Here is a 23,981-nt window from a genome sequence, read left to right on the forward strand (position 1 = left end):
AAGAAAATCCCTTGCCCTCCCTTCTTTTTTTTTTTTTTTTTTTTTTTTTTTTTTTGTTTCTCATACCAATAAAAGTTAATCCAGTTTGTCAGTTCTAGCCATTCTAGCATTCTGGGGCTTTGCCTCAACTCTGCTTTTTGCATACTGCATACATAAAACCACTATCACATTCTGTATCTGGCTGGATCTGCTTATCTGTATCTGCTTAAGACTTATTTTCTTCCATGTACATTTTTTTCATGCTCCTATCTTCAATTCATTGCAGCACATCCTTAACAAAAGATGAAGTAATGCTATATAATCAAGTAGTGTTGAGAACCATGAAGACAGACACAAAAGCCAAAACAGTTCCTTTCATTTTTCTGTGATTCTGTGATTTTTGACCTACCCTAATATATATTTTTTTCTTTTCCCTAAATTATGGAATTATGTTCAGTTAACTTTAGTAACCTAACCATTTACAGCTTTTTAGGCCAAAATACAGCTTTCTAAACTAAATGTGTTTACCAAATTGGAAGAGACTAAGTATTTACTACAATATTTTATTATATTTTATTATATTTTCTACTTCATGTTTAATACTTTCTTCTGAGTATAAAAACAATATATAGAATGGTGATTTAGATTTGCTATCTATGCCACATCACAGAAGCAAGCTTTAAATATGATACAAATACAGTAAAAGTAAACCCTAAAGAAGCAATGTTTTAGGTTGCCTTTGGCACCAATGGAAATAAAGAAGGATCACTAGAGAGCAATTTAGACCTCAGGTAGAGTGGGTAGTAGGGTACCAGGTGTCTGTCTTCTCAAGGAATTAGGATTGTTTCCTTGATGTCTCACCCTAATCTAATACTAACAAGAATGGATCTGAGCCTCCATATAGTACTAAAAGTACTTGGAAGAAGTACTTGTAAGAACTTGTAGATAGACAGAAGGAGATACTAGTGGAAGGTGACCTGAGCTATTCTGTTTTTGTATTGGATTAAATTGGAGAACTCTTGTGCACCGCCTAAGATCTATTAATTAATATACCTGAGCTGAGGATAGTAACTTTAATGATACTAACTTGCTTTGAAAGAGCCTGTTTGAGCACTGAGTGTGGAAGTACCGAAGAACCAAAGATATTTTTCAGAAACCTTTTCAAATATTTATCCTAGGATTATACATATTCAATCCAACAGAGCCCACAGGAAGTGGACACTGCTTACTTGTAAAACTCCATATTTAATTTTTTTTCAATTAAATTATGTCTTGCAAAAACTCAAGGTAGCATACAAATAATACAAAAACATGGGAAACATTTCACAGTCGACACTTGTAAGGGCATCTCTTGGAAAGAAACTAAGTTTTGATCTTCACAAATTCTCCAGTTGATACACACATAAAATTCAATTTAGAATAAATATCCATAGATATCTATTTTATGAAATATAGGGTATAGTTCTATGTCTAACAATTTAAAAATTGGAAAAAGCCTCTACTTCCCTGCACAGACAACTCCAAAAATCATAAAGCAATTGTTAATGGCTTAAAGTCACATACAGTAGAATTTTTTTCGATCTTTAAATTCTTTCATAGGGTAAGTACCATATTTTTCTCATTTGTCTTCTTCTTTCCTATAACAAATGCTGCATTTCATAACCTTTGAAATGCTGGTGAAATGGATTTCCAATTGTTAAAGGGGACTGTATATGAAATCAATTCCACCTTGCTGATGATTTTGCATAACTAAAGACTCAATAGGAATAGCAATAGCTGACAGTTAGGTCAACAAGGTAAGTAGTTCCAGTTTCTGTAATGTTTAAATCCTACAGACAGATTGTAGTAATTAAAGAAATGCTTATTAAAGGTTTTTCAGTCCATTTTTACAACATGACCGGTATCTGGGTTAATCCACAAGAAGTCTACCTGATTTTGCTGTACACATCAGCTGTACCAACGCCTGCACACACATACAACCACACAAACATGCGTACAAAACACTAAATGTCAGACTAACACATGGAAGAATTCAAGACTCATACTAGTGAGAGCAGAATCAGACTTATCATATCTAAGTGAGATATGATTGCCAGCAATAAGATGGAAAATATTTTAATTTCAATGGTCTTGCAGGTAGGGTCAATGATTGTCACTTGTATCTTGCAGCAGTATTCTCATAACAACGTCGTATTTTCCATTGGTTTTGACCTGGCAAGTCATAACTTTTTTTTTGCAGTTGGCTGGAATGTTAAATCTCCAGGACAGTACAGTTTCAAACACACTGGTTCTGAAACTTTTATCTTGTTTTCTATGTATAAACACTTCTAATACTAAGAGATATGTGAACAGCAGTGCATGATCCCAAACAATGATTTACTCTGAATTAAAACATTAGCTTAGACCCCTTAGAGACAAGCCACAATATATTGTTTTATCATATAATTAGAACAACAGAGCGTACAATTTGCTTATGTATCACTGACCTCTAATGAGCTCATTGATATTGTGGATCCAGTTTCACTTCTGGATAATCCTGCATTGTCATCCAGCTCTGAAGCTATGAAATTCTTTACTGCTGTGCGGGGCTCAAATGGTAAACTCTGCATATGTTCTTGGGTGGGAAGATGCTGGTCTAAATTGATATTAAATTGGTCCATTACAGAAGGATTCATATTGAATTCTGGATTAACTTTGTAGTGCAACAGCCTTTCATGAGGTAATGTATCCATGCCTATATTCATTTTGCTCTCATCTTTCAGTGATGGCTGGGTGTTTACTGAGCTTCGGGGCATTACTATGTAGTCGCTTTCTATCATCCGTTCTTGAGGATGGACTATGTCCATATCTGCACCTCTCAAATTATCATCCGTGCATAAGTACACAGTCCTGCGCAGCTCACTGTTGTCTTTTTTCAAACACTGGTTAGCCAGTTCACTCATACTCATAGGCATGTGGAGACCTGTTGGTTGTTGGATGATGACTTTAGAGATGATGTTTCCAGGCAAGGTAGAATAGCTCATTCCTTCAGGGTTTGGTCCCTTCTCCTCCTCTTCATCATTTAGTGAGATTCTAGAAAGTGTTCCTGTTATAGTAGCCGCTCTGCAAGGTCCAATGTCTTTATGAAGAACTGTGGGTCAGAGAACAGACTTCTTGAAACATGAAACCATGTCTCTCAAACTCTGCTTTTGTTTGTGGCAGTATTTATTAATATTCCCTTTACCATTGCATTTTCTTAACTCTTTTTCTGTGTTTAATAACTTTTATTCTATAAGAATTGCTTTGGGAAGGGTTTTTGTATAATCAACACCTCCTAATATTCTGTGTTTAACTGACATACATATCTGACTAAGCCTCAGTCATTTAAATAAAAGAAAACCAGTCCTTCATTTATTGTTACTTCCTTATGTAGATCTTAGGTGACCTGCGGCTTAAGCGAAAGTCTGCCATGTGGAACTCAATTAAGGGTTTTCCAAAAAAACACAACAGTATGACATCTGTACTACCATTATTAACTCCACATAACCTCTTGGAAAGTGTCAAACAGATTGTAAGGCAGTATAATTTTGTCAATATGTTGCAATCTTCTATTGTAAGATTATAGCCATGAACATGTATTCCTGAGCTTCTAAATGTTCTTTTTCATATATACATATAAATATATAAAACCACAAAACTCTTCTGTGTTCAGTTATTTTTAAATAAAAGTGACAAAAAGTAACCACATTGGGAAGGAATTCCATTGCTATCAGAAAGACATATTTTGCTACATATGGAGAGGTTATAAAGAATATAAACATGTCTCATAAAGCATTCATTATTCTACTTTTGGTGTCTCATGGACTGAGACAGTAAGATGACTGGAAGTATCTCAGGTGTTACACTCACATCAGTTTTGTTAGCCTGAGGGCTCTGATGACCCAGATCCTCCAGTACATGTCAGTTCACTGACATGTTCCACAGGCAGCTCATATGGCAGCCCACTCTCCTACCTCACAAAAACTGATGCTAATTTTTCAATTATGAAGAGAACAATTTGCCTGTAAACAATGATACACAAATATCTGACACTGTGACAATTTACAATCCCCATGTCCTGGCACCCCAGTCCATTCTGTGCAATGCAGTGTGTCTGCTGCATTTTTTTTACAGCCAGACTTCAAACAGTGTTTAGTCAAGATTAGTCAATCTTTCATTAAAAGAAACTGAAGATAATTTTTAAAATTCAGAATCCATCTGCTTAAGGCTGTCCATGCTGAAGAGCTATGGTGGCAAAGATAAGAAGAGAGAGCTACATCAACTAATGCTGGACTTTAGTCTGCATTAGATGATAACAGGCATGAATTTTTATGTTACAGTGGACTGTCCTGTCCCTTCCAATGTTCATATTAAAACTAATCTACACAGAGAACAATTACCATATTCCAGAAACAGAGGTGGTAATTTTTTAAAGGTGTGTAACTAGAAACTCAAGCTCTACCTAATCAGATCAGCCTTCTTGGCTTGCCATACAGCAAGCAAAGACAGGCTTTGGTGGGTGATGCAGGACTCAGCTGTCCTGCCCTGACTCACCCTGCAGAGAAGTCACCCTCTGTCTCTTTCTTTTTCTCTTCATTGAAAATAGAGGGTGTCTAGGTAGACTCACCTCCTTAAGAACAACTGTCCTTTGGATAATTTCCTGGAGTGGAGCATTTCTATGGGGTTTAGAGGGCCATTTGTTTTTCACTGTGCTTTATTTAAGCTGGAAAAAGTAATTTCTTAAAATGAATTATTTTTAATATGTAGAAACAGACAAAGCTGACTAATTGAAGATCACACTACTGAAATGTCTTTAAAAGAAAAATAAATTATTCCTATAAAGTGGAATCATATTTTATTTTCCTGATACCTTGTTGCTTAAGCTATTGTTGTTTTCACTTAAAGCCCTAGAAAACAGCCTTTTTAAAACTAACACCAATTTCTGCATCCTTCATATAAATAGGTTTTAATATATGTTATATAGTTTTTATTTTTTAAAAACAAAATGACTTTCACAATTGCTTGTGTACTAGAGCAAGGATAATTTTGTGTGTAAATCTTATTTTCTTTCCAAAACCTTTTGCCTTCTAAGAGACAGTCACACCTTTGGGCTGCTTCCCAGATGCTGGTTTCTAGTAAAAGGCTTTTATAAGAAAATGAAACAAATATTTTCATATAGTGGCATCACCTTTTTTTTTTTCTTTCCCAGCATTTATAACTATATGTTGTAAACAACACATGGTATGTTTTCTGACATCTACTTCAGAAAGAACTAGCACAATTTCTTTTTTTGTTTTGTTTTTTAGCTAAACACTCTCTCAGTGATCTTACCTGACCGACAAGCAATGTCCACGTCCTTTTCAAAATCAGTCTGTAACAAGAAACAATGAAACAGGGTAACCATTATTAATTGAAAACTTAACCACAATACCTTTTTGCCAACTAGCGCTTCCAAAATGTCCTACTTACAGAGTCATAGTCTCTTAAAAGTGGTTTCTTGTTGCTGAGAAGGTGAAGTATATTGTTTTACAACAGCAGAGCTTTACAAAGTTTCCTAAAGTATAACTGGGTGGTTTTCAAAGTATGCTGCCTGACCAGAAAAAATAAAATAAAATAGGTGGAAATAGAGTATATAGTTGTAATAAAATGATACAGTGTATATATATATTATTATATATATGGAAGAGTAACTTCTACATCTCTTGGAAGGATCATCTTTAAGGAAGCTTTTCATAGTTATACTATAAACATCAGTATGGAAAGCAGCCTGCAATACAAATTATTGTGAATAAGTGTAATACAGTTAGTCCACCCTATCTGAAACTTCATTAATTTGTTATGAAGTGGTTATTTGTTATATAGTATTCTGTCTATCCTGGCTACTAATGTAATCATGTAAAATTTTTCTTCCTTGAAAACAACTATTATGTATTTCAACAAATAAAAACATATTATAGGAACTAGGAATGAATTTTAAGAGTTGAAAATCCAAACACAATTTCCCCAGTTAAGGAACACTATTTATTCTGGTATAGAATGCAAGTATTTATCAATTATGCTTTTTATTTCCACAAAAGGTTTATTAATTACAAAAAATAATAATAAAAAAATAATAAAAAAATTGAACTGACGTTCTTCTAGTTTATGAAGTCAAAAAAAAGGATACTTTTTTTGATTTTTTTTTTTTTCCCAAGGGTAACTGCTTACTGAGCCTTGCATTTTTTAGGGTCTTATCATGTCCCCATTATCATAAATGACAAACTGTCTTTGAAAGTGAAGGAGACAATGTTTTGTCTTAATATACTACCTAACAGTATTAATAAATCCAAATTGGCATAGTAATCTGTTCACTATCTCCTTAATCCAACCACTTAATCTACACCTCTATTACTTTCTCCTTGTATGAATGAATTTGAAAGGAACATCTTTCAAGGCTTTGTGAAGGAAAGATTTTCAAATGCATCAGTGCTCTTTATACCAATGGTAGAAAAAGTCATTATATAAGATTAGTTTTTCTCCTTCTCTTATGTAAGAATATTTTGTCATAAAGAACACTGGTGGAAGATGGTAATGCATTGTGCTCCAATGAATGATCACACCAATAATTTAAAACTTGCTAACAGATTTAAGCAAGCAGATAATGACCTAAACAGACTTATGCTTGAAAATGGTGTTAATATTTCAGCTGTGCATACTTGCCATGTGCAATACTGTAAATTCTTTCCTTTTGTTTAAATTAACAGTCAAAGAAAATAAATAAAAGCTAACCATGATTTGAGCATGTCCATTAGGAAAGGAACTTGAAGAATCTGCATTGATTGGATCCTGGCAATTTCTTAGTCGACATCTGAATGCATCTTGAACCTGTGGAAACAATATCTTATACTCATTCTTGTGTGACATCATATACTCCTTTCCTATTAAAGTTTAAATTAAACCAAATGGAATACAATGCATGGCTTTTCTTTAGCATGTTTAGTAAATCAGAAACAGGAAACATAAATTCTTAATTCTGACATTTCATACATTTGGTATTGTACCTGCTGCAAAGTTTGTCAATCAATCACACCAAGACCACAGTATCGGATTTGCCAGTGGAAAGAATTAAATAGTAGTCAGCAATGATCTGGTACTCAAGCCTAATCTGTCTTGGGTAATTACATTTGTCTTTGTCTTCTCATTCAGTTTGGTGTAGGTCTAAAAGCAGGTTTCATAGAAACGCTATTAACCACTGCAAAATATGTCTTCTGCTTGATAATTGCAAGATTCTTCTTAACAGTTACTGTCATCGGATACATAGTACTTTCCTAATTATACTTCAAAGAATAAGTCAGTTTGAAAGATGTTACTGATTGCATTTGTAAGTTCTATGTATAAGAAATCTCATGTCTCTTCTAGTAGTAAAACTCTTCAAAGTGGGCAAACATCTTCAGTGTGAGAACAAGAAGAAAAATGGACTGCTTGAACATGTCTGGTTTCTTGAAATGAAAAAAAAGGGAAGGGAAGGGAAGGGAAGGGAAGGGAAGGGAAGGGAAGGGAAGGGAAGGGAAGGGAAGGGAAGGGAAGGGAAGGGAAGGGAAGGGAAGGGAAGGGAAGGGAAGGGAAGGGAAGGGAAGGGAAGGGAAGGGAAGGGAAGGGAAGGGAAGGGAAGGGAAGGGAAGGGAAGGGAAGGGAAGGGAAGGGAAGGGAAGGGAAGGGAAGGGAAAAAATTCTCAGTTCTGTTATTAATACTAACCATAAGTTAAATTTGATGACTTGCCCCTAAAACACAAGCACATAAGAGAAAATATATTTTCATAGAAAAGGCTTTTTTACTTTGTGGGTTTTTTTTTTTTTTTTTTTGAGCAGGAAGTATGTCTAAAGAAATATTGCTATGCAACCCTTCTGCCAGAAATTCATGGTTCAGCAGGGACACAAAACTCAGTTTCTGTTTGCTAGCAGTGAAACGTAAATAGATTTTGCTGAATTCTCACACATACCACAGTAGGGACAAGAAGATAACTTTTGGAATGGAAAGGAATATTTTCATCAATACATTGAAAGTATACAGATAATATTTATTTGAATAAAAAAAACTAATTTCTATCACTTCTTTATGTATCTTCAGATGTATTCTAATATAGTAATACAATCTAAGTATTAATATTTGAATTTTGATTCAAAAAATGCAGGTACCCATGTTAGCAACCTGATTACAAGATGTGACTTAGAAAACAGGAACTTACTTGGGTGACCTCCACTCAAAACAAACAAGTATCATTTTGTGTTGGAATATGAAAATACTCTCAATGGAAATAACTCCAAAAATCTACATTCCTTTTATTATCTGTAGAAATTACTTGATGTCTTATTCAGAATAATTAAATGGTAGAAAATCATATCCTACTCATGGACATTTTGTGAATAGTAGAAGAGGATAATTCATTAATTGTTGCTGATGTAAAGGCATCCCTTTTCAATACACTATATTCTACCACAAGCTGTTTAAAAGCTTTCACAAAAGGTAAAATTAAATAGAAGAAATTTTTTTTTTTTTTGTAATTAGGAAGCATTATTTTAAAGTATTGAAACCTTAGATGACTAACAGTGTTCTTCAGTTTTGAAGAGTCACTGAGGCAGGTGCAGAAAGATGTAATATAGAGAAGAAAGAAGAATGAAATAAGGTGGTAAAAGTTTGGGTTGATTTCAAAATGCCAAGACTTCCCACCCGTGGTAATGTAGAACGTGCTTGACCTGTATTGTGACTCAGATTCTGATTTTAGGTGCTACACTGACTGTGGTTTTCCACATGTTTGACATTAATTTAATTTGGCATCTCACAGTTGTCGCAAATTTAATGCAAGTCTTCTGTCACTTTATCAGTGCTTTAGTCAGGTCACACTTCAGACTGTTATGGTCTTAGATAAGCACTGGCACAATGGTTTTATCAAAAAAAAAAAAAAAAAAATCATGCCTTCTGAAACACCCCCAGCTAAGCCACATCTCATCTCAGACCTCATGATGCTTGACCCTAAAGCATAATTATTTCAGAACATTCTGTAACCTCTCACTCTATGCAATGTCCCTCCTTATGTTTGGGACTTGTGTTCATGAAGCTTCCCTGGTTCAGATAGCTCTGGAGCTCTCAAAAATATTATGCCCTACTTTCCTTACTTTCTAGTGGTGAATCCTGATTTTATACATGCATGTTTCTTAGGATGTTTCTGGAGGGCAAGCAACATATGATTTGAACATGTCAATAGAATATCAAATATCACTGTGAGCTGCCTAAATACTGGCTTCTTGTTCTAAACCACTTGTTCAAACTTGTTAGAATTGGCTAAGATTGTGCTTTCTTTACCTCTTACTTTGAAACATAATCTTGTTTCCTCCATGCCTTCTAACATCATTACAGGATTTTCTTAGAGCCAGGCAGAGCAGGAGAGACAGATGTGATGAACGTGCAGATACCAAAGAAGTAGTTTCCTTAGCAACAGTAACCAACCCAAAGACTTTATAACTTACCCTCTCCCTACTAATATACTTCCCCCACTTCCCACCCCCTTTTTTCTTCAATACAAAAATGTGGGCTTTAGACACCAATGATGCATTTAATTCAAATGCACTCTAGTCAGCAGAGCACAGCAAAAGAGAGAACACAAGTGGGTTACTCCCATCACCAGCAGTAATGGGAGCTACTCAGTATGATTGAAATTTAGCTTTAGAAAATCTCATGTTGAAGCAGGTCAGGCAAAACATTTTGCTCTGATGGAGAAGAAGCTTCAGCACTACCCTCTCCTATCATTCTTTGTTCTGTGACATATTCCTCACTCTCTTCCAATGCCCAATTAGGCACTCAAACAGCAAGAAGAAGAGAAAAAAATACTAGGCTTTCTGGGCTATGAAGGCTACATAAAGCAATAATGCCTAAGTCTTACGTTGCTTTTTTCTTTCCCAATTTCAAATTGTTTTTTAAGAGGCATGACATTACAAGCATGATGTTTATTTTAGAAGTTAGGAAAATAAAGTATAGAGAGATTTAATATCTTTCCAAAAGACCCTTAGTTGATGGACGGAAGAAATAGACACAGCACATCATACAGCACATCAGTTCTCTTCTAGTTGGGTGTCTTAGTGAATTTCCCTGGGTTCCCAGTGCAGCCCTTGTCACACAAGCTCATTGATATAGCATACTGGTGAAAGCAAAAAATGTTTCCATCATTTATGTTTATATCTTTATAACCAAAGGGAAATAAGTGGGTTTTATAGAGTAAGTTATAACAGTCTATGTCTTTTTGTAATATAACAACAATACGGGTATAGCAAAGCAGGGCTGTCCTCTTAGTTTGAATTTTATGGTGATATATTCCACTACACATTCCCCCTCCCCTGACAGTCAGAATTACTGTTTTGCCTGTGCTGGTATGCTACAAATATTAGATCAATCCTATAGGATATTACTGAGATAGCTTTGTAGCTGTCATCAAGAATGACAAATATGTTGGCAGGGTTTCTCTGACACACACTGGCAGAGCAAAAAGCTTTTGCAGACAACAGAAGGAAACAGACTATTCTTTCAGCTGGGGAGATACCCTGTGAATTGCAGAGACTGCATTGCATGCTGTGCACGATGGCTTATCTGGGCTTGTACAAGAACTCACCAAAAGGTCTCTAGAGCTAGAGTAGAAAGTCAGGGTTGCTAGAGCCAGATTGAAACACATCTTATTGGAGTTATATCTCCTTCTGTGTAGAAACTTCTTGAAGCTAGCAACTAATTCTTTGCTACTGCAAACTGGCTCATATAAGTGCAGACCATACACGATTTTTTAAAAACAAACAAACAAAACAAAACTCTTCAGGTGAGTCAATTTTTACTTTTTTCCCATTCTTGAAGAACTGTCTAATCATTTTCTTCTCCCATATGAAAATTGCTAGAGTCCTACCTCTAAGTTTGGAAAGTAATATTTTCACTAGATGATCAACAACATCCAAGAGTTCCCTAGGAATGAAACACTTTCAGCAAATGGTTGTCATTGAGCTGTAAAACCTGACTTCAAATCAATGCTTGGGACATTGTGGGAAGCCACATCACTTTCATCTTAAACAGTCAAAATGTCTCTCCAGAAAAATTCCTGCATTACTGCACTAAGGCAGTGCTCACAGTTGCAGATGAAATCTTCAAAACCAAAAGAGTAAAAAAATCTTCAAAACCAAAACATAAACAGCATTATCTTTGTAAGGATGCAGAGAGGTTGCAGTGCATATGTGGATATAAATCATTGGATTTGGTAAAAAAAGAAAGACCAAAATCCATGAGAAATTGTAAATTACATAACATATTAGCATAACATATATAAGAGCAAAAATTGAAGGTTTCATTTGCAACTGTGATATAGATTTTTAAATAAGTACGGATCCTCAGGCCAAGAGGTGGGAGGTGGTCTGCTCTTTCCAGGATAATTAATTTATCCCTAGGAAATACAAACTTCATGGACAGGAAAACCAGTATGAAACTGCCATTCTTTCTGCTGAAAATTTTGGCTACAAATAACGGCACTATTTTACCATTATACTAAAACAATATTTTAAATGGTAGTTTTTGGCTCTACAGATGAGAATGACCTCTTTTGCAGATGTAAATCACATGGGGAAGGAAACTGCTGTTGAAAATAAAGGGATAGTAAGGCAGCTCTACATAATATAGATTACCCTCAAGTAGCATCTCTTATCTGTACATATTTTTATCCTGAACAACAATAACAATAAAAATGTTAGTAAAGGAGATAAGCCCCTTCCACTATGAAAACTAAGGAAAATAAAGGTTCGTAGTCTCTAACAGCTTAAATAATGTAGGGTGGAGTCAGCACACACTTACACACAAGATAATTTCTGAAAGATATTGGTAAGTTTTTCCTTAAAATCTGAAAATGATTATTTGATAGCATAGTCTCATATTCATACCATTTAGAATAGTGACATAAAGTTTGTGTAAAGTAGTACACCATTGGAAGACTAAAATAAATTACATCATTTATAATTGTTATTCATGAATATGGTGAGTTTCAGTGTTTAAAGGGTGTGACTGGTGAAAAGGAAAACCAATGTGTTAGATTCCTCACTCAGTACTGACAGTAAACCTCTCTTGAAACATCTCCCTGTTTGCTTTTTTTTTTTTTTCAGTTCTGAAATGCCTTTGAATAACTCTTGCTAATCACAAGAAACTGTGCTAGACAATATAATGTGTTTTATTGATGTGGTAAATATCCTGAAGTTGATAAATACCACACTTAGAGTCTAAACAGGCATGAGCTCTGTAAATAGATATGCTGGTGGAACCAGGCTACCGCTCTCCAGTCTGGCTCCATCAGCCCATTTTTGATAGATGCTCCCACTTCCACAAATCTGGCTAACTTATCTCAGTTAAAGTGTTGGGTTAGCTAGTAGTTCAGACTGTTAATGAAGCTGTCACCAGAGTCAAGTTAAAGAGCACTCATACTGTAGCTTTGACATCAGATATCAGTGGTGATATGCAACACTGAGCTACAAAAGGTAGGCCAGGGATACTGGCTTTTCTTTGATATTCTCAAAATGTTCATTTCTGTTCATTCTCATTGTCCTGCTAACTTATGCACGTTAGCACCTGTATGTGTAGAAACTGAAGAGATAGCTCTTCACCAACGTCTCATCTCCATGAGTCCTCTTTCAGGGGAAGTATAAACAGAAATAATTTTGTATTTGAATTGGTGCTAGAGACTGTAAAAATCTCTCTCTTTTGTTCTTCAAGAAAAGGGCATTCATGTTAGAATCTCTCTATACTCAGGATACTGGAAAAGCCTAACACTGGGAAATAAACTGAATTTGGAACTGACTAAAAGCCACCTTTAATCAAGCGTGTACAGTTTTATACTGAATCTGACAGTCTGCACCTGGAATTAAGTGATCTTTCCACTCTCACTTATTCCTCTACATCTCATCATAAAATACTTTACTCTTGTTACAAAATATAAATCTGTAGAGAAAGTTGTACATAACATTAAAGAGCAGTTGAGAGTTTATAGGGAACACAGCCCTTTAGAAAACTGGGAAGCCATTCCTCACCTCCCTTCGGAGAATACAATGGACCATGACAATAACAAAGCCTTGTAATGAATCAAATACTGCAAAAAGTATCTGAAATAATATTGATCTTTTGTCTGTCATAGCCAGAACTGCAGACATCCAAGTCAGGGCCAGAAGTGGCAATACCACACAGGAACTCCAAAGGGATGCCCTATTGAAAGAAAAAGAAAAGCAGCACTGTAAAATTTAAATAAATATATAAATAAATAAATAATCAAATGCTCACTTTTAAAATAATACATTTTTAAGGATGGCACTTTATCAAGTTAACTTGAAAATCACAGACAAGTATGTAACAGTGTTGGTACTTTATGTTCTAAAGAATATCCTGTATTCAGTTAATAAACAGTTCCATTTTTTTTTGTTGTTATAAAGTACTTAAACATGCTCAGCACTCTATACAGTGTTAGCAAACACAGTTGTCATCATCAAACTATTGTCTCACATGCACTGCATAAGATTTGTAACAAGAAGATGTAAATGATCAGGACTAACATGGCATTACTGGCGGTGGTGGCTGACAAAGCTGTTGTTGAAACTACTCCACACTTGGCACATTTGAGCGTCAAACCGCTATGAGGCTCACTCATCTGACTGCAAACAAACAGAACACCCACAAAAAGAACAAAATATTGAATTGTCACCAAAAAACGTTGCTACTGAAATTTAGCTTTTTAATATGACGTCATGCAGAAAAAAGTAGACTTATTCAGGATGAATGGTCTATGTTGTTGCAAAACTGTATGTTGTACTTTACATTATTATTAACTGTAAATGTTAATGCTATGGGGCTTCATATCATGCAGACTCTATTTCTTCCATTTAAGCTAAGAAAGGCCCCAAATATCTTGTGATCAAAACTGCTCAGTACACTGAAGTAAACATAAGCACGTGCTAGGATAGACATACAAAGTGAAATCCCTCTATTCAGACCTGTTAAAAAGCTTTTGTTCTTGAGAAAGAGTATAGGACACAAGCAAGGGAAGTATGAAGTATATAAAATTACAGAGCAATTAGGGAAAGAAACTTGCAAAATATATTCAAGCATCAAATCAGTATGGGCATACTATATCGTCAGATTTGTACTAGTGATTTGAATGGCCCACTAACATCTGGAGTGGTTTTATTCATGCTGTATGAAGGTCTGAATACAGGGCTTGTAATGTATGGAATCTGATGAAATAAATATCAGTTGGTACTGAAAAAAGGGTGACCTGTTTTGCATTTTAATAAAACACAGTACACAAGCATTAAGCTCAAAGCATTTTGTATGGACATTTGTACCTCAGCACCTGTCAGAAGAGTTAAAGGGCAAAACCTGGAATTTAAATTTTCTTCTACATACAGCACACATTCAGCTTCCTGAGTTGACTAAATAAATACTTTTGCTATTCCTTCTTTTTCTGCTGTCAGAACCAGGAATAACCATAGCTGACTGAGACGTGACAGGAAAGATGCTTTACCTATTCCCAGCTGGAAAATGGTCAACATGTTGAAGAGAGGTAACACTTCAGGTTCTTTCCAAGTTATTTCAATCAAATTAACACCCTTTTTATAGCCAAACCCAACATTCACTTGACTTCAAACATACTGTCCAAAACAAATATTGAACTCCAGTGGCTTCCATTTTGATAAACTAAATGAAACCATGACTTTCTGTAAAAACAACTGTGCAGAGCCGTGACCTTGTACAAATTGATTGTGGGATGTGAAAAGAACTCAGTGGCTCCACATCAGTTTACCCTAGGCTAATGACTGAACTAGAAACATGCCATGAATAAGCCTAGGCTAAGTTTGGGCAAACACTTTCCATCTTTGCTACACAAAACTTCACTGTTATTGGACTGGTTTATTCTTTTTACCTCTATAGATCTGTTCTGGATCTTGCAAATAATAATTGAGCTTGATGTATATGTTAGCCAAATACAAACTTTTTGTCCGAGCATACATGTACACTATTCCCTATTCCAGAAGTATGACTGATATCCATCAAGAAAACATGCCATATTTTTTCATTTGTTGATTCACCCTACACTCATAAAGGTAGCAAAAACATATGGAATTAATATATTTTGCCCCATTCACCACATAAATTATTTCCACAGCTGAACTTTTGACAAGTGTGAGTCCAATATTTGCCAGAAAGAATAAAGTTGCCTTCCTGAACATGACTGGCAAGAGATATTTGAGAAATGAGTGGTAATGCCACTACTGGAGACCAAATGCTGCAAAAATTCCTATGCCCCAAACAGTGACTCAAGACTTTTCATCTGCCAAGTAGTAGCAAGCAATGCTGTTGCCAAACCACCATCTCATAGTGTCACCGGAGTTGATTGTTTCTTGATTAGGGCATCTACATGCTTACACATAACTGGATTGCTTCTGACAATGGTTTCTAGTTCTTTATCCATTTAGTTTAAAATAAAATACATCTTAACTAAGTTGCACACTGTTAAAGCAAGTTATTTGTTTCATCAAGAAAGTAGGCTATAAACAAATGGATTTCAATAGCCTACAGTTGAGTTGCTGAAAAAAATAATTCAGTTAAATCTAAGCTTAGACATCCTTAGAAAATATACAAAGACAAACCTGAAGCTGGTCAGACTCCTGAAATCACTGTAATTAGAACAGTTGTGAATGTAATTTGCAGAATACTAAGTTACTACTACTCTTGAAATAATTTGGCTAGTTTTCTAATATTCTAGCTTTCATCAGAGGTATTACACAGTTAAGGATATTGATGGAGTAATGTAGACAAAAGTAAGGTTAAGAAATTAATACTTTGTAAAGAAAAATGAAGAAAAGAGAAGAAACAAAATGAAAGCTTCTGGTTCATATTTGTCAGAAAGACAGTGAAAGAACTTAAAACCGGAATGATTTAATTTAAAATCACCAGCCAAACTATTTATCATAAGTCTGTTCATCCAACCGATCAATTGAATTTATTAGGAATGGTACTGTTAATGGAATGGTGAAATAGTTCAAAGCAAACCTTTAAAAATTTTACCAACACATTTTACATACACAGTAAAATGAAAATATCATTGTTTATCATTGCTAGATATGCAGACATTGGTCTACAAGCTGGTCCAAAAGACAGTACTAGAATATGGCTGTAAAAATAAGTATGCAAATTTTTAATTTACTTTGTAAGCATTAAGAAAGTGATGATGAAATTGCAAAATATTTTTCTACAATATGGGATGAATCTAGGTTTGCTGCAGCAGCATGTCGAATCAATCATCCACTGAAAAACATTTTTCAATACCACCACTGTTATAAACCTTTTTTTTTTTTTTCTCATAATAAAAAAGGAATTTAAATTTAAATGCAAATAAATAATTGATAACACAGGATTTGCATTTACCCCCTCCCCTCCCCCCCCATTTTTGGCTTTTAGTACTTTTTTTTTTAACTTTCAATTTTTATTTTACTAAATTAGAACATATGTCTGAGTAGATACAAATGTCAGAACATAGACAAATTCTTCACAGAGTCAAGAGAGGCAGAATAGCATTGACCTCAGTAAGGGCTATATTGCTGTAAAATATATTTTATAACAGTTTACGCAAATAAATAACATTTCCCACCACAGTAATTAAATCTGAGAGCTAGATAGAAAAATAATCAGTTCCTTCATTGCACACTGTTCATAAAACTATTTTTCTAACTGCACCAATTTTAAATATGTGACATTCTTGTGAAATCTCTGCTTAGATTTGTTTAATCCTCATTGTTATTAACTTAATACTGTTGTACTTGTGTTTTATTATGTTTAGTTTATTTAGTTGCATTCCTTCAGGATAATGCAACTGTAACTTTTGAGATGAATGGAATCTGTTAGACACTATTATACTGGTATAAAGGTTCAAAGCACAATCAGATGTATTTTCAGTGAATGTCTGTAATTGGAAACCATTGATACGATTTGAATATGCTTTAAAATAACCCCACAATTTCTGCTTACCCCGCTCTGTGTTTGAGCTTTTTGTCTAGGATTCCATCTCTGGAAACGAGTTTATTAAATACCAAAATGCCAATCACCATGTTGACCTGTCAAACAGAAAATGAACAGTTGATCTTTTTCTGAAAGAAAATAACCTATCCTGTTGCATCAGTAAAGGGCTTTTCCAAGCCTGAAATATGCATCTTGTTACATTTCTGAGTATGCTGTCAGAAATTATGTGACACCATCCCCAAACCCACTAGAAATGTATATTCTCAAATGGATCGTACTTTGGCACACTGCAATAGGCTTATTTTTGAATCTTAAATTATATCTGGTACCAAGTTATATGCATATGTGTCTGCTGGCCAGAAACTTGAGTAATATAGCTTTAATATTTCCTTGGTTTTAATTGCAATTATGTATTCTATTCCAGGAAAATCACATAGCATTGAATTTGAATTAAGTGCACTGGGCAGACTTAGTCAGTGCACACAAATGGCCATGACTATGTTCCTTTTTAAGCACTTAATGCCTGTGTGGGTGTCCTCACTTAAGCAGAACCAGCCTGTGGTTTTTCATAGCCTCCTGCACATCAGTCACTGTCTCATTCACCAAAATGCCAGCCTTGAACCTTGTTTAACTGCAGTTGTCCTCCCCAAATACACCTTTTTTTTTTTTCTTTTTTTTCTTTTTTTTTCTTTTTTTTTTTTTTTTTGGGGGGGGGAAGGGTTGTGGAGAGTGGGGGTCAAATTAATGCCTTAGGGAAGTCTGTTTATCCCCATTAAAGTACATGGTTTTATGCCTACATACATCAGTTGAGGAATTAACCTTAAAAAAAAAAGTCCAAGTGTTTTGGCAGTCAGACTTTGGCAATCTATGGAGATACTAATGACATTTAATGGACAACTTAATGACTGTTATTATCCATTTGTATTATTGAACTGAACTCTATGAAACTAACTCTGCATGGCCTTGTGAAGAGGTAGTACCAAAGTTTTCAGTGTATTGAAAAAACGTTTCTTATTTTTCTGATTAGAAAACGGTGATCCTTTTTTTCTTTCAAACAGATTTTCCAAGATCTATGCCAAAATCTTTAATTGTTGCCAGTCTGTCCTGCCAACTCTTTTTCATCTTTTCTTATCATCACTTTATTTTCAGCATTTACATTTTCCAGCTGATGCCATACAATTCCTTTGCTTCATACACTTAGGCTTAAGTGGCTGCATAGAACAGCTCCTTGCACAGTCACTAGCTAATGGTAGGGCAAACTGCAACTGTGAACTTCAAACATCTCTGAACAAAGCTTGCCAATTACAAAGAGAACATACAGTTCCATGTGAAAATTATGCCTGGCTTTCTGTAAACATCCTTGGCTCCTCTATCATGACAGGGACTGTGAGTTGTACAAAAGGATCCTGGCTTGACTCCAGGCAATGATGAGACAAACTCTATGGGAGTAGTAAACATCCATTTCAGGATAATCTTTGGAGCTAAATGGCTTTATCTTTGATGACTACTCAGACTGATTCCCTTTAGCAAGGGAAAATCAGAGACAACTGGTATTGATAGAGCTATCCTAGTATAAAATTGGTGCAGGGGAAAGAAGAATTAGATTCAAAGTCTGCAATCTCCTTCAAGAATTCAGGGGAAAATGTGAAACAAATTATTTTACAAAATCCATACAGACTGCAGAGCAGATGACTGATAGCCAGTGGCACATAATGGGTGCAATTCATCTTACTCTAAATTGAAATATATCTGATTATTTGAGCCCTAAAAGTGCATACTTTTCTCCACTGACAGCAACATGCATCTGGAATAACTAGCATATATGTAGAAATCTATATTATAGCTGTCTAAAATTAGACAAAGTGAATCTTACTAATAAATGCATTTCCAGAAATGCAAAAGTTTAATACACAAATGAGTAACATTTCTCAGCTATGACGATTTTTTCTTTTCCTTGAAAAGCAGGAGCCATGGAGAACTTGCTGGCTGGTTCCACTCATTCTGTTGCCTTTGCTGCCAAGCAGCACTCTATCAAGACTGTCACTGAACTTTACAAGGCAGTGACAACTGTGTAGATGCTACTGATAATAACTCAGTGATACCTGTAACAAGTTTTGTGTGCCACCAATTAGCACATTATTCTTTCATAGCTTACTGTGTAAGCATGCTGAGATAACTGATATAAAGATGTGGTACAATTAAGTATATAATGTATTCAAAATACTGAAGGGATGTTAAACCAAGCTCAATAATTACAGCAAATCTTAGTTCTATGGTATAGCTAAGCTTTTATAATTTAAATAGCACATTCCACCATTTCATATGAAAATATTGGAAATTATATTAATGTTTACCAAGACAACAGCAGCTGCAGGTCCAACGAAAGCATAAAGTAGCCCTCCTTCAAGAGACAGCCAACAGCTGGAAAGAACATTAGAGAAGAACTAACACAAATTAAAAATAAGTATAGTGTATTGCCATGAAAGCATTAATAATTACTACAGCATGAGATTATTCTGGTTTATGTTCAATCCTATATGTAGAAATTCATACACACACACAAAAGAATTGAATTACTTGGTTGACATGATGATGGAGACAACTGAAAAGTGATTTCCATTACCAATTGTTAATGGGTCAAAAGTTTTAATGCAAATTATACATATGCTGAAATCTAAAATATAGCACAATATAAAATAAATCTGTAAATCTTTGTTAAATCTACTCTAACCATATGTAATGAGTTATCTGAAGAGGTCTTGCTCAGTAGGTATCTAAAAACATTTCTAGTTTATAATGCCTGACAGTTCTATCTATAAAACAATGAACAGTCAGGTACCTCTAAAGTAGAACTTGATTAAAAACATGGTTCTATGTATTTTCACTTATGTCATTTAGGAAGTTCTAATAGGACTAGGTCTTACGGACAATATTCCCATTAAAGAAAATTCATTATCTATGGTTTAACTGTTCTATATTCTCTGGAATATTTTGCAAACAATTTAAATGTATATTTTAAAGTATCTGAAAACTGTATTTTCTGGTGAGCTACTAATCTTGCAGACTTTGTCATACTGCATCAGGGTTTTCACTGAAAACCCTCAGATTTCCAAACATGGAGTACTTACAGAATCAAATTCTAAATATTTGATACACTATGATGTAAAGCTTTCCATATCTGCAGAAGATCAGGAGCATCATGCACTGAAGTAAATGCAGCTGTGCTATTTTCTCAGTGATTACACATTCAAAGAACTTCATGTTTATTTGAATGCATGATCACACCTATATATAAGAAAACTCCAGTATATGCACTAAAATAATTTACTTGGATTTGATATCCAGAAACATTCACATCAGAACTATACATTTCTTATTTATTTTCCAGTATTCTTTTTGTGCTTTTGAAAACCATATAAAATAAATGCAAACGCATCATAATGATCTGTTATGGCTGGAATTTTAACTGCAAAGAATAAAACCGTTCCCCATTGTAGTGAAGCTTGCTCCATGAACCCAGCTGCATCAATGTGTTAAATTCTGAAATGATAAACTGATGTAAATAATTTATATCTGTTTCAATATTAAAATGGTAATAAATGGCAGGCTAGTCTACATCCCACCTCAAAAGCAACAACCACAACATCAGAACAGCAATATTCCATTAATTTTTCTGATGTCAAAGAAAAATGCTTTCAAAATTTTATGCTTTTTTATTTTGTTAAAAAAAAAAAAAAAACACACAAAAAAAACCACAACACTAGGTTATTTACAATGACAGACTGAGAACACAGACCTCTGAGGAGGAATATATTGCTTTTTCTTACCAGTATTATTGAAGATGACCGTTGTGTGTAACTAAAACACGTAATTGAAATGTTCAAGTTTCTTTGTGAATGGAAACATCAGTCCATAAAAACTGTTAACATATTGTATTTGAACCATAATTTCAATTACTTGTATTGAAAAAAAAAAAGTCTGCCATTTTATTTAAAAGAACCAAAAGTTTTCAACCATGAATATCTTTAACACAAAGGGACATTTGTGTCCTTCCTCCCCTATGTCTTCAGTTAAAAAAGCTGTTCAGTAGAGTGACTTCCATTTAGGATCAGGATGGTAAAGAATGTAGAGGTAGTTTTCTTTTCTCTATGCAATCTGAATTTTCAGCAATTTGGATTTTCAACAGTCTGATGTGATTTTTGCAATATATTCAATAGCCACCAATTGATCTCTCTGAAATGCACTTGTTCTCAACCTTTCCCATTGAAGAATTTCTGAAGATGAATTTTCAGGTGTCTTCTTGTACTATAAGGCAATTGCTGCCAACTCTTTGACCTTTTTGTTGTTGTTGTTGTTGTTGTTCTCTTTTTCTTTGTTCTAATAGATTTTTTTTTTTCCCAGTGCTTTATGGTTGTTTTTATTGTATTCACCTGTTCTGTATTCCTTCTCCCTGCTCTTCACATAGCAAAAAGCCATATAAATTGATTCGTATTAAGAGCATCTACTGGTAGTTTTATGGAACCATGCTGCATGGTCATAAAATTCTGCTGAGTGATGAGGTAGACTTGCTCCGGTGTCCTGTATATTTTGTGAGTAGTTTGATACTCTCTAGGAGAATGGCTCCTTCTCTTAGAACATGACTATAGCAGAATTTTAAATTTTGCTGTTATGACAATTTCCTGAAAGTTATCTGCACTACTTATTAGTATACAGAACTGCATGTAGTAGGTCTCACAGATTTAGTAACTGTAACTTGCAGTAGTGGTGCTTTCATAGCTCTGAGAGGTAGCAACAATATTTATAAATTAAAAAAGCAACAATATTTATAAACCCCACAGAAATAGTTGGAAAAAATAATTAAGCTTTTACACAACCCTTTTTCAAATATCTAAAAGTTTGTTACTATGTGATTTTATTTTATTTTATTTTTCCAAATTAGTTTTAGGGAATCTATTCAGTTTCTGTACCTGTTTCAGTACAAGTGTGTTCAAAAATCACTGAAGTGATTTTGAATGTACAGTAATATAACTGTCTAATAATTAGGGTTGAAAGAAAAAGAGAGAAATTACACACTGTTATGACAGAGCTGGATCAAGTGTGAATAATTCAGGCCAAGCTCATCAGCTGTACCACCCTATAAACCTGCTTTGAAGACCCTTGGGCCTCCCTTCTAGTCAAACTCTCCATGTATGGGACTAGAATCAATTCCTTTTCACTCTTAATTTTCTCCGCCTTTTTTTTTTTTTTTTTTTTTTTTAATAGCAGAATGCTTTCTGATGGCAGAACGGTGCAGAATGTGTATAATTGAATGCATTTCTGATGGCAGTATGTGTGTTTGGCTTCTGAATGCAGTCAAATGGGCCAAATATACATTAGCATAAGCAGTTCAAAAACTTACAAAAGTACTTTAGTTATGGTAAACAGCACAGGGGCTCCGCTTTCACATGGCCTAGCAGTTACAGGCCATAATTCTTGAGTGGAACAGCATGTCAGCTGGTGATGGAGGAGCAAACTCCATTTTCTGCATTTCCAGTTTTCTTTATATTATTGTGATGTTAAATGCCAAGAAAATGTAGTTGCAAATAAGACAAGAGCTGCATTATGGTTCATTTTTTCCCTTGTGTGCCTCCTCTTGTGCTTTTGTTCCACAGTATTGTGTCAGCTGATTTTGGATAAGAGGAGAGGGTCTGCTATGTGTACAGACCTGCTCTGTTTCTCTTTCCAGGTTACCCTTAATGAATGATTTGTTGCTTTGTCTGAATATTTAAGTATATCTTTTAAAAATTCAATCATCCCAAGAAGGAAATAAGAAGCAACACTAACTGAAGCAAATTGTCACACATGAATAATTTCAGCAGAGTAAATGTAATGGTATCGATCCTGCAAGGGATGGAGCTACATCCCCAGTGGGGTCTGGACACTGTAACATTCGTTAAGGCTCAGAGCTGATCAGGTACTCCAGTCCTTTTTAAAGGACGAAATAATAATAATAATAATAATAAAAAACAACAACAGCAACAACAAAACAAAAACAAAACAGCAAGATGAGCACATATTGGCTAGAAGAAAAATCCAGAGTAGCATGTTCTCAATATAACTCCCAAAGATGTCTAAGATGTTTTTATCACTAAGGATTCCCAGCTATAAGTGTTGTCCCACAGTTAGGTAAGCTAATCCCCATGAAATAAATGGAAGACACGTCACAATTCAGAACTAGAGAGCTCAGTGGTTAGAACAAGTACTCAGGAAGAGATTTGTTTTTGGAGCCTTACCCACCTGGAGATGGAGCAAGGGCTTGAAGCCTCATCTGCCATGTGCCATGAAGGCGGGATACACAGGGCAGAGAGGGAGAATCCTGATCACTCAGTGACGATGCAAAGGAGAATAATTTAGTATTCATTGAAGTAAGGACTTGACCTAGCTCATTCACATCTCTGATGAATGCCCTCATTAGCAGCTTACAGAGTCTTATTTCCTCTCCTGCTGTCCAGATGCATGCTTAATTTCCTAGGCTACATGAGGAGAGCTGCAAACAGAGAGACTGAAGGGAATGTACCCTCACACACATTATGTCTTGGTTCTTAGAGCCTTCTGCAGGCAGGAAGGAGACTCAGGCCAAACTCCTTCAGCAGGAGGCAAGGGAAGGGCAGGTTAACTAAGGAGTGAATTTTCCAGGGTGCTAAATATACACTGTAAGCAGTCAGGTGGTTAAATAGAACCCATATGAATAAAATGTAAATGAAGTACAGAGATGTCCTTGCCATCTCTCATATACTGCCCAGTCCAGGAAATGGGCTGGATCAGACACTCCAGGAGAGAGGGGTTGAAAGGGAGACCTATTTTGAGACTTCTGTGGGGCTTTGGCTCTAAGCAGCTCAGGGGCATGAAAGCCTATGTAGTGGTTAACATACCTGGTGGACAGAAAGCT

General features: G+C 35.1%; 1 protein-coding gene across 4 annotated transcripts in view; it reads right to left on the reverse strand.

Annotated features, from left to right (window-relative positions):
* Positions 1 to 23,981, reverse strand: part of ADGRB3 (adhesion G protein-coupled receptor B3) — a 464,270-nt gene that overhangs the window by 18,179 nt on the left and 422,110 nt on the right. For 3 of the 4 annotated variants that reach the window (XM_032183546.1, XM_032183544.1, XM_032183545.1), the window contains 7 exons: positions 19,408 to 19,474; positions 17,063 to 17,148; positions 13,591 to 13,689; positions 13,075 to 13,246; positions 6,766 to 6,861; positions 5,329 to 5,368; positions 2,466 to 3,109 (listed from right to left, as the gene is read on the reverse strand). In XM_032183546.1, coding sequence (XP_032039437.1) covers positions 2,466 to 3,109; positions 5,329 to 5,368; positions 6,766 to 6,861; positions 13,075 to 13,246; positions 13,591 to 13,689; positions 17,063 to 17,148; positions 19,408 to 19,474 — 1,204 coding nt within the window. The remainder of the gene's footprint in view (positions 1 to 2,465; positions 3,110 to 5,328; positions 5,369 to 6,765; positions 6,862 to 13,074; positions 13,247 to 13,590; positions 13,690 to 17,062; positions 17,149 to 19,407; positions 19,475 to 23,981) is intronic. The other variant, XM_032183547.1, reaches the window with a different exon arrangement.

This window comes from Aythya fuligula, chromosome 3 (genome assembly GCF_009819795.1).
Source record: "Aythya fuligula isolate bAytFul2 chromosome 3, bAytFul2.pri, whole genome shotgun sequence".
NCBI lineage: Eukaryota > Metazoa > Chordata > Aves > Anseriformes > Anatidae > Aythya > Aythya fuligula.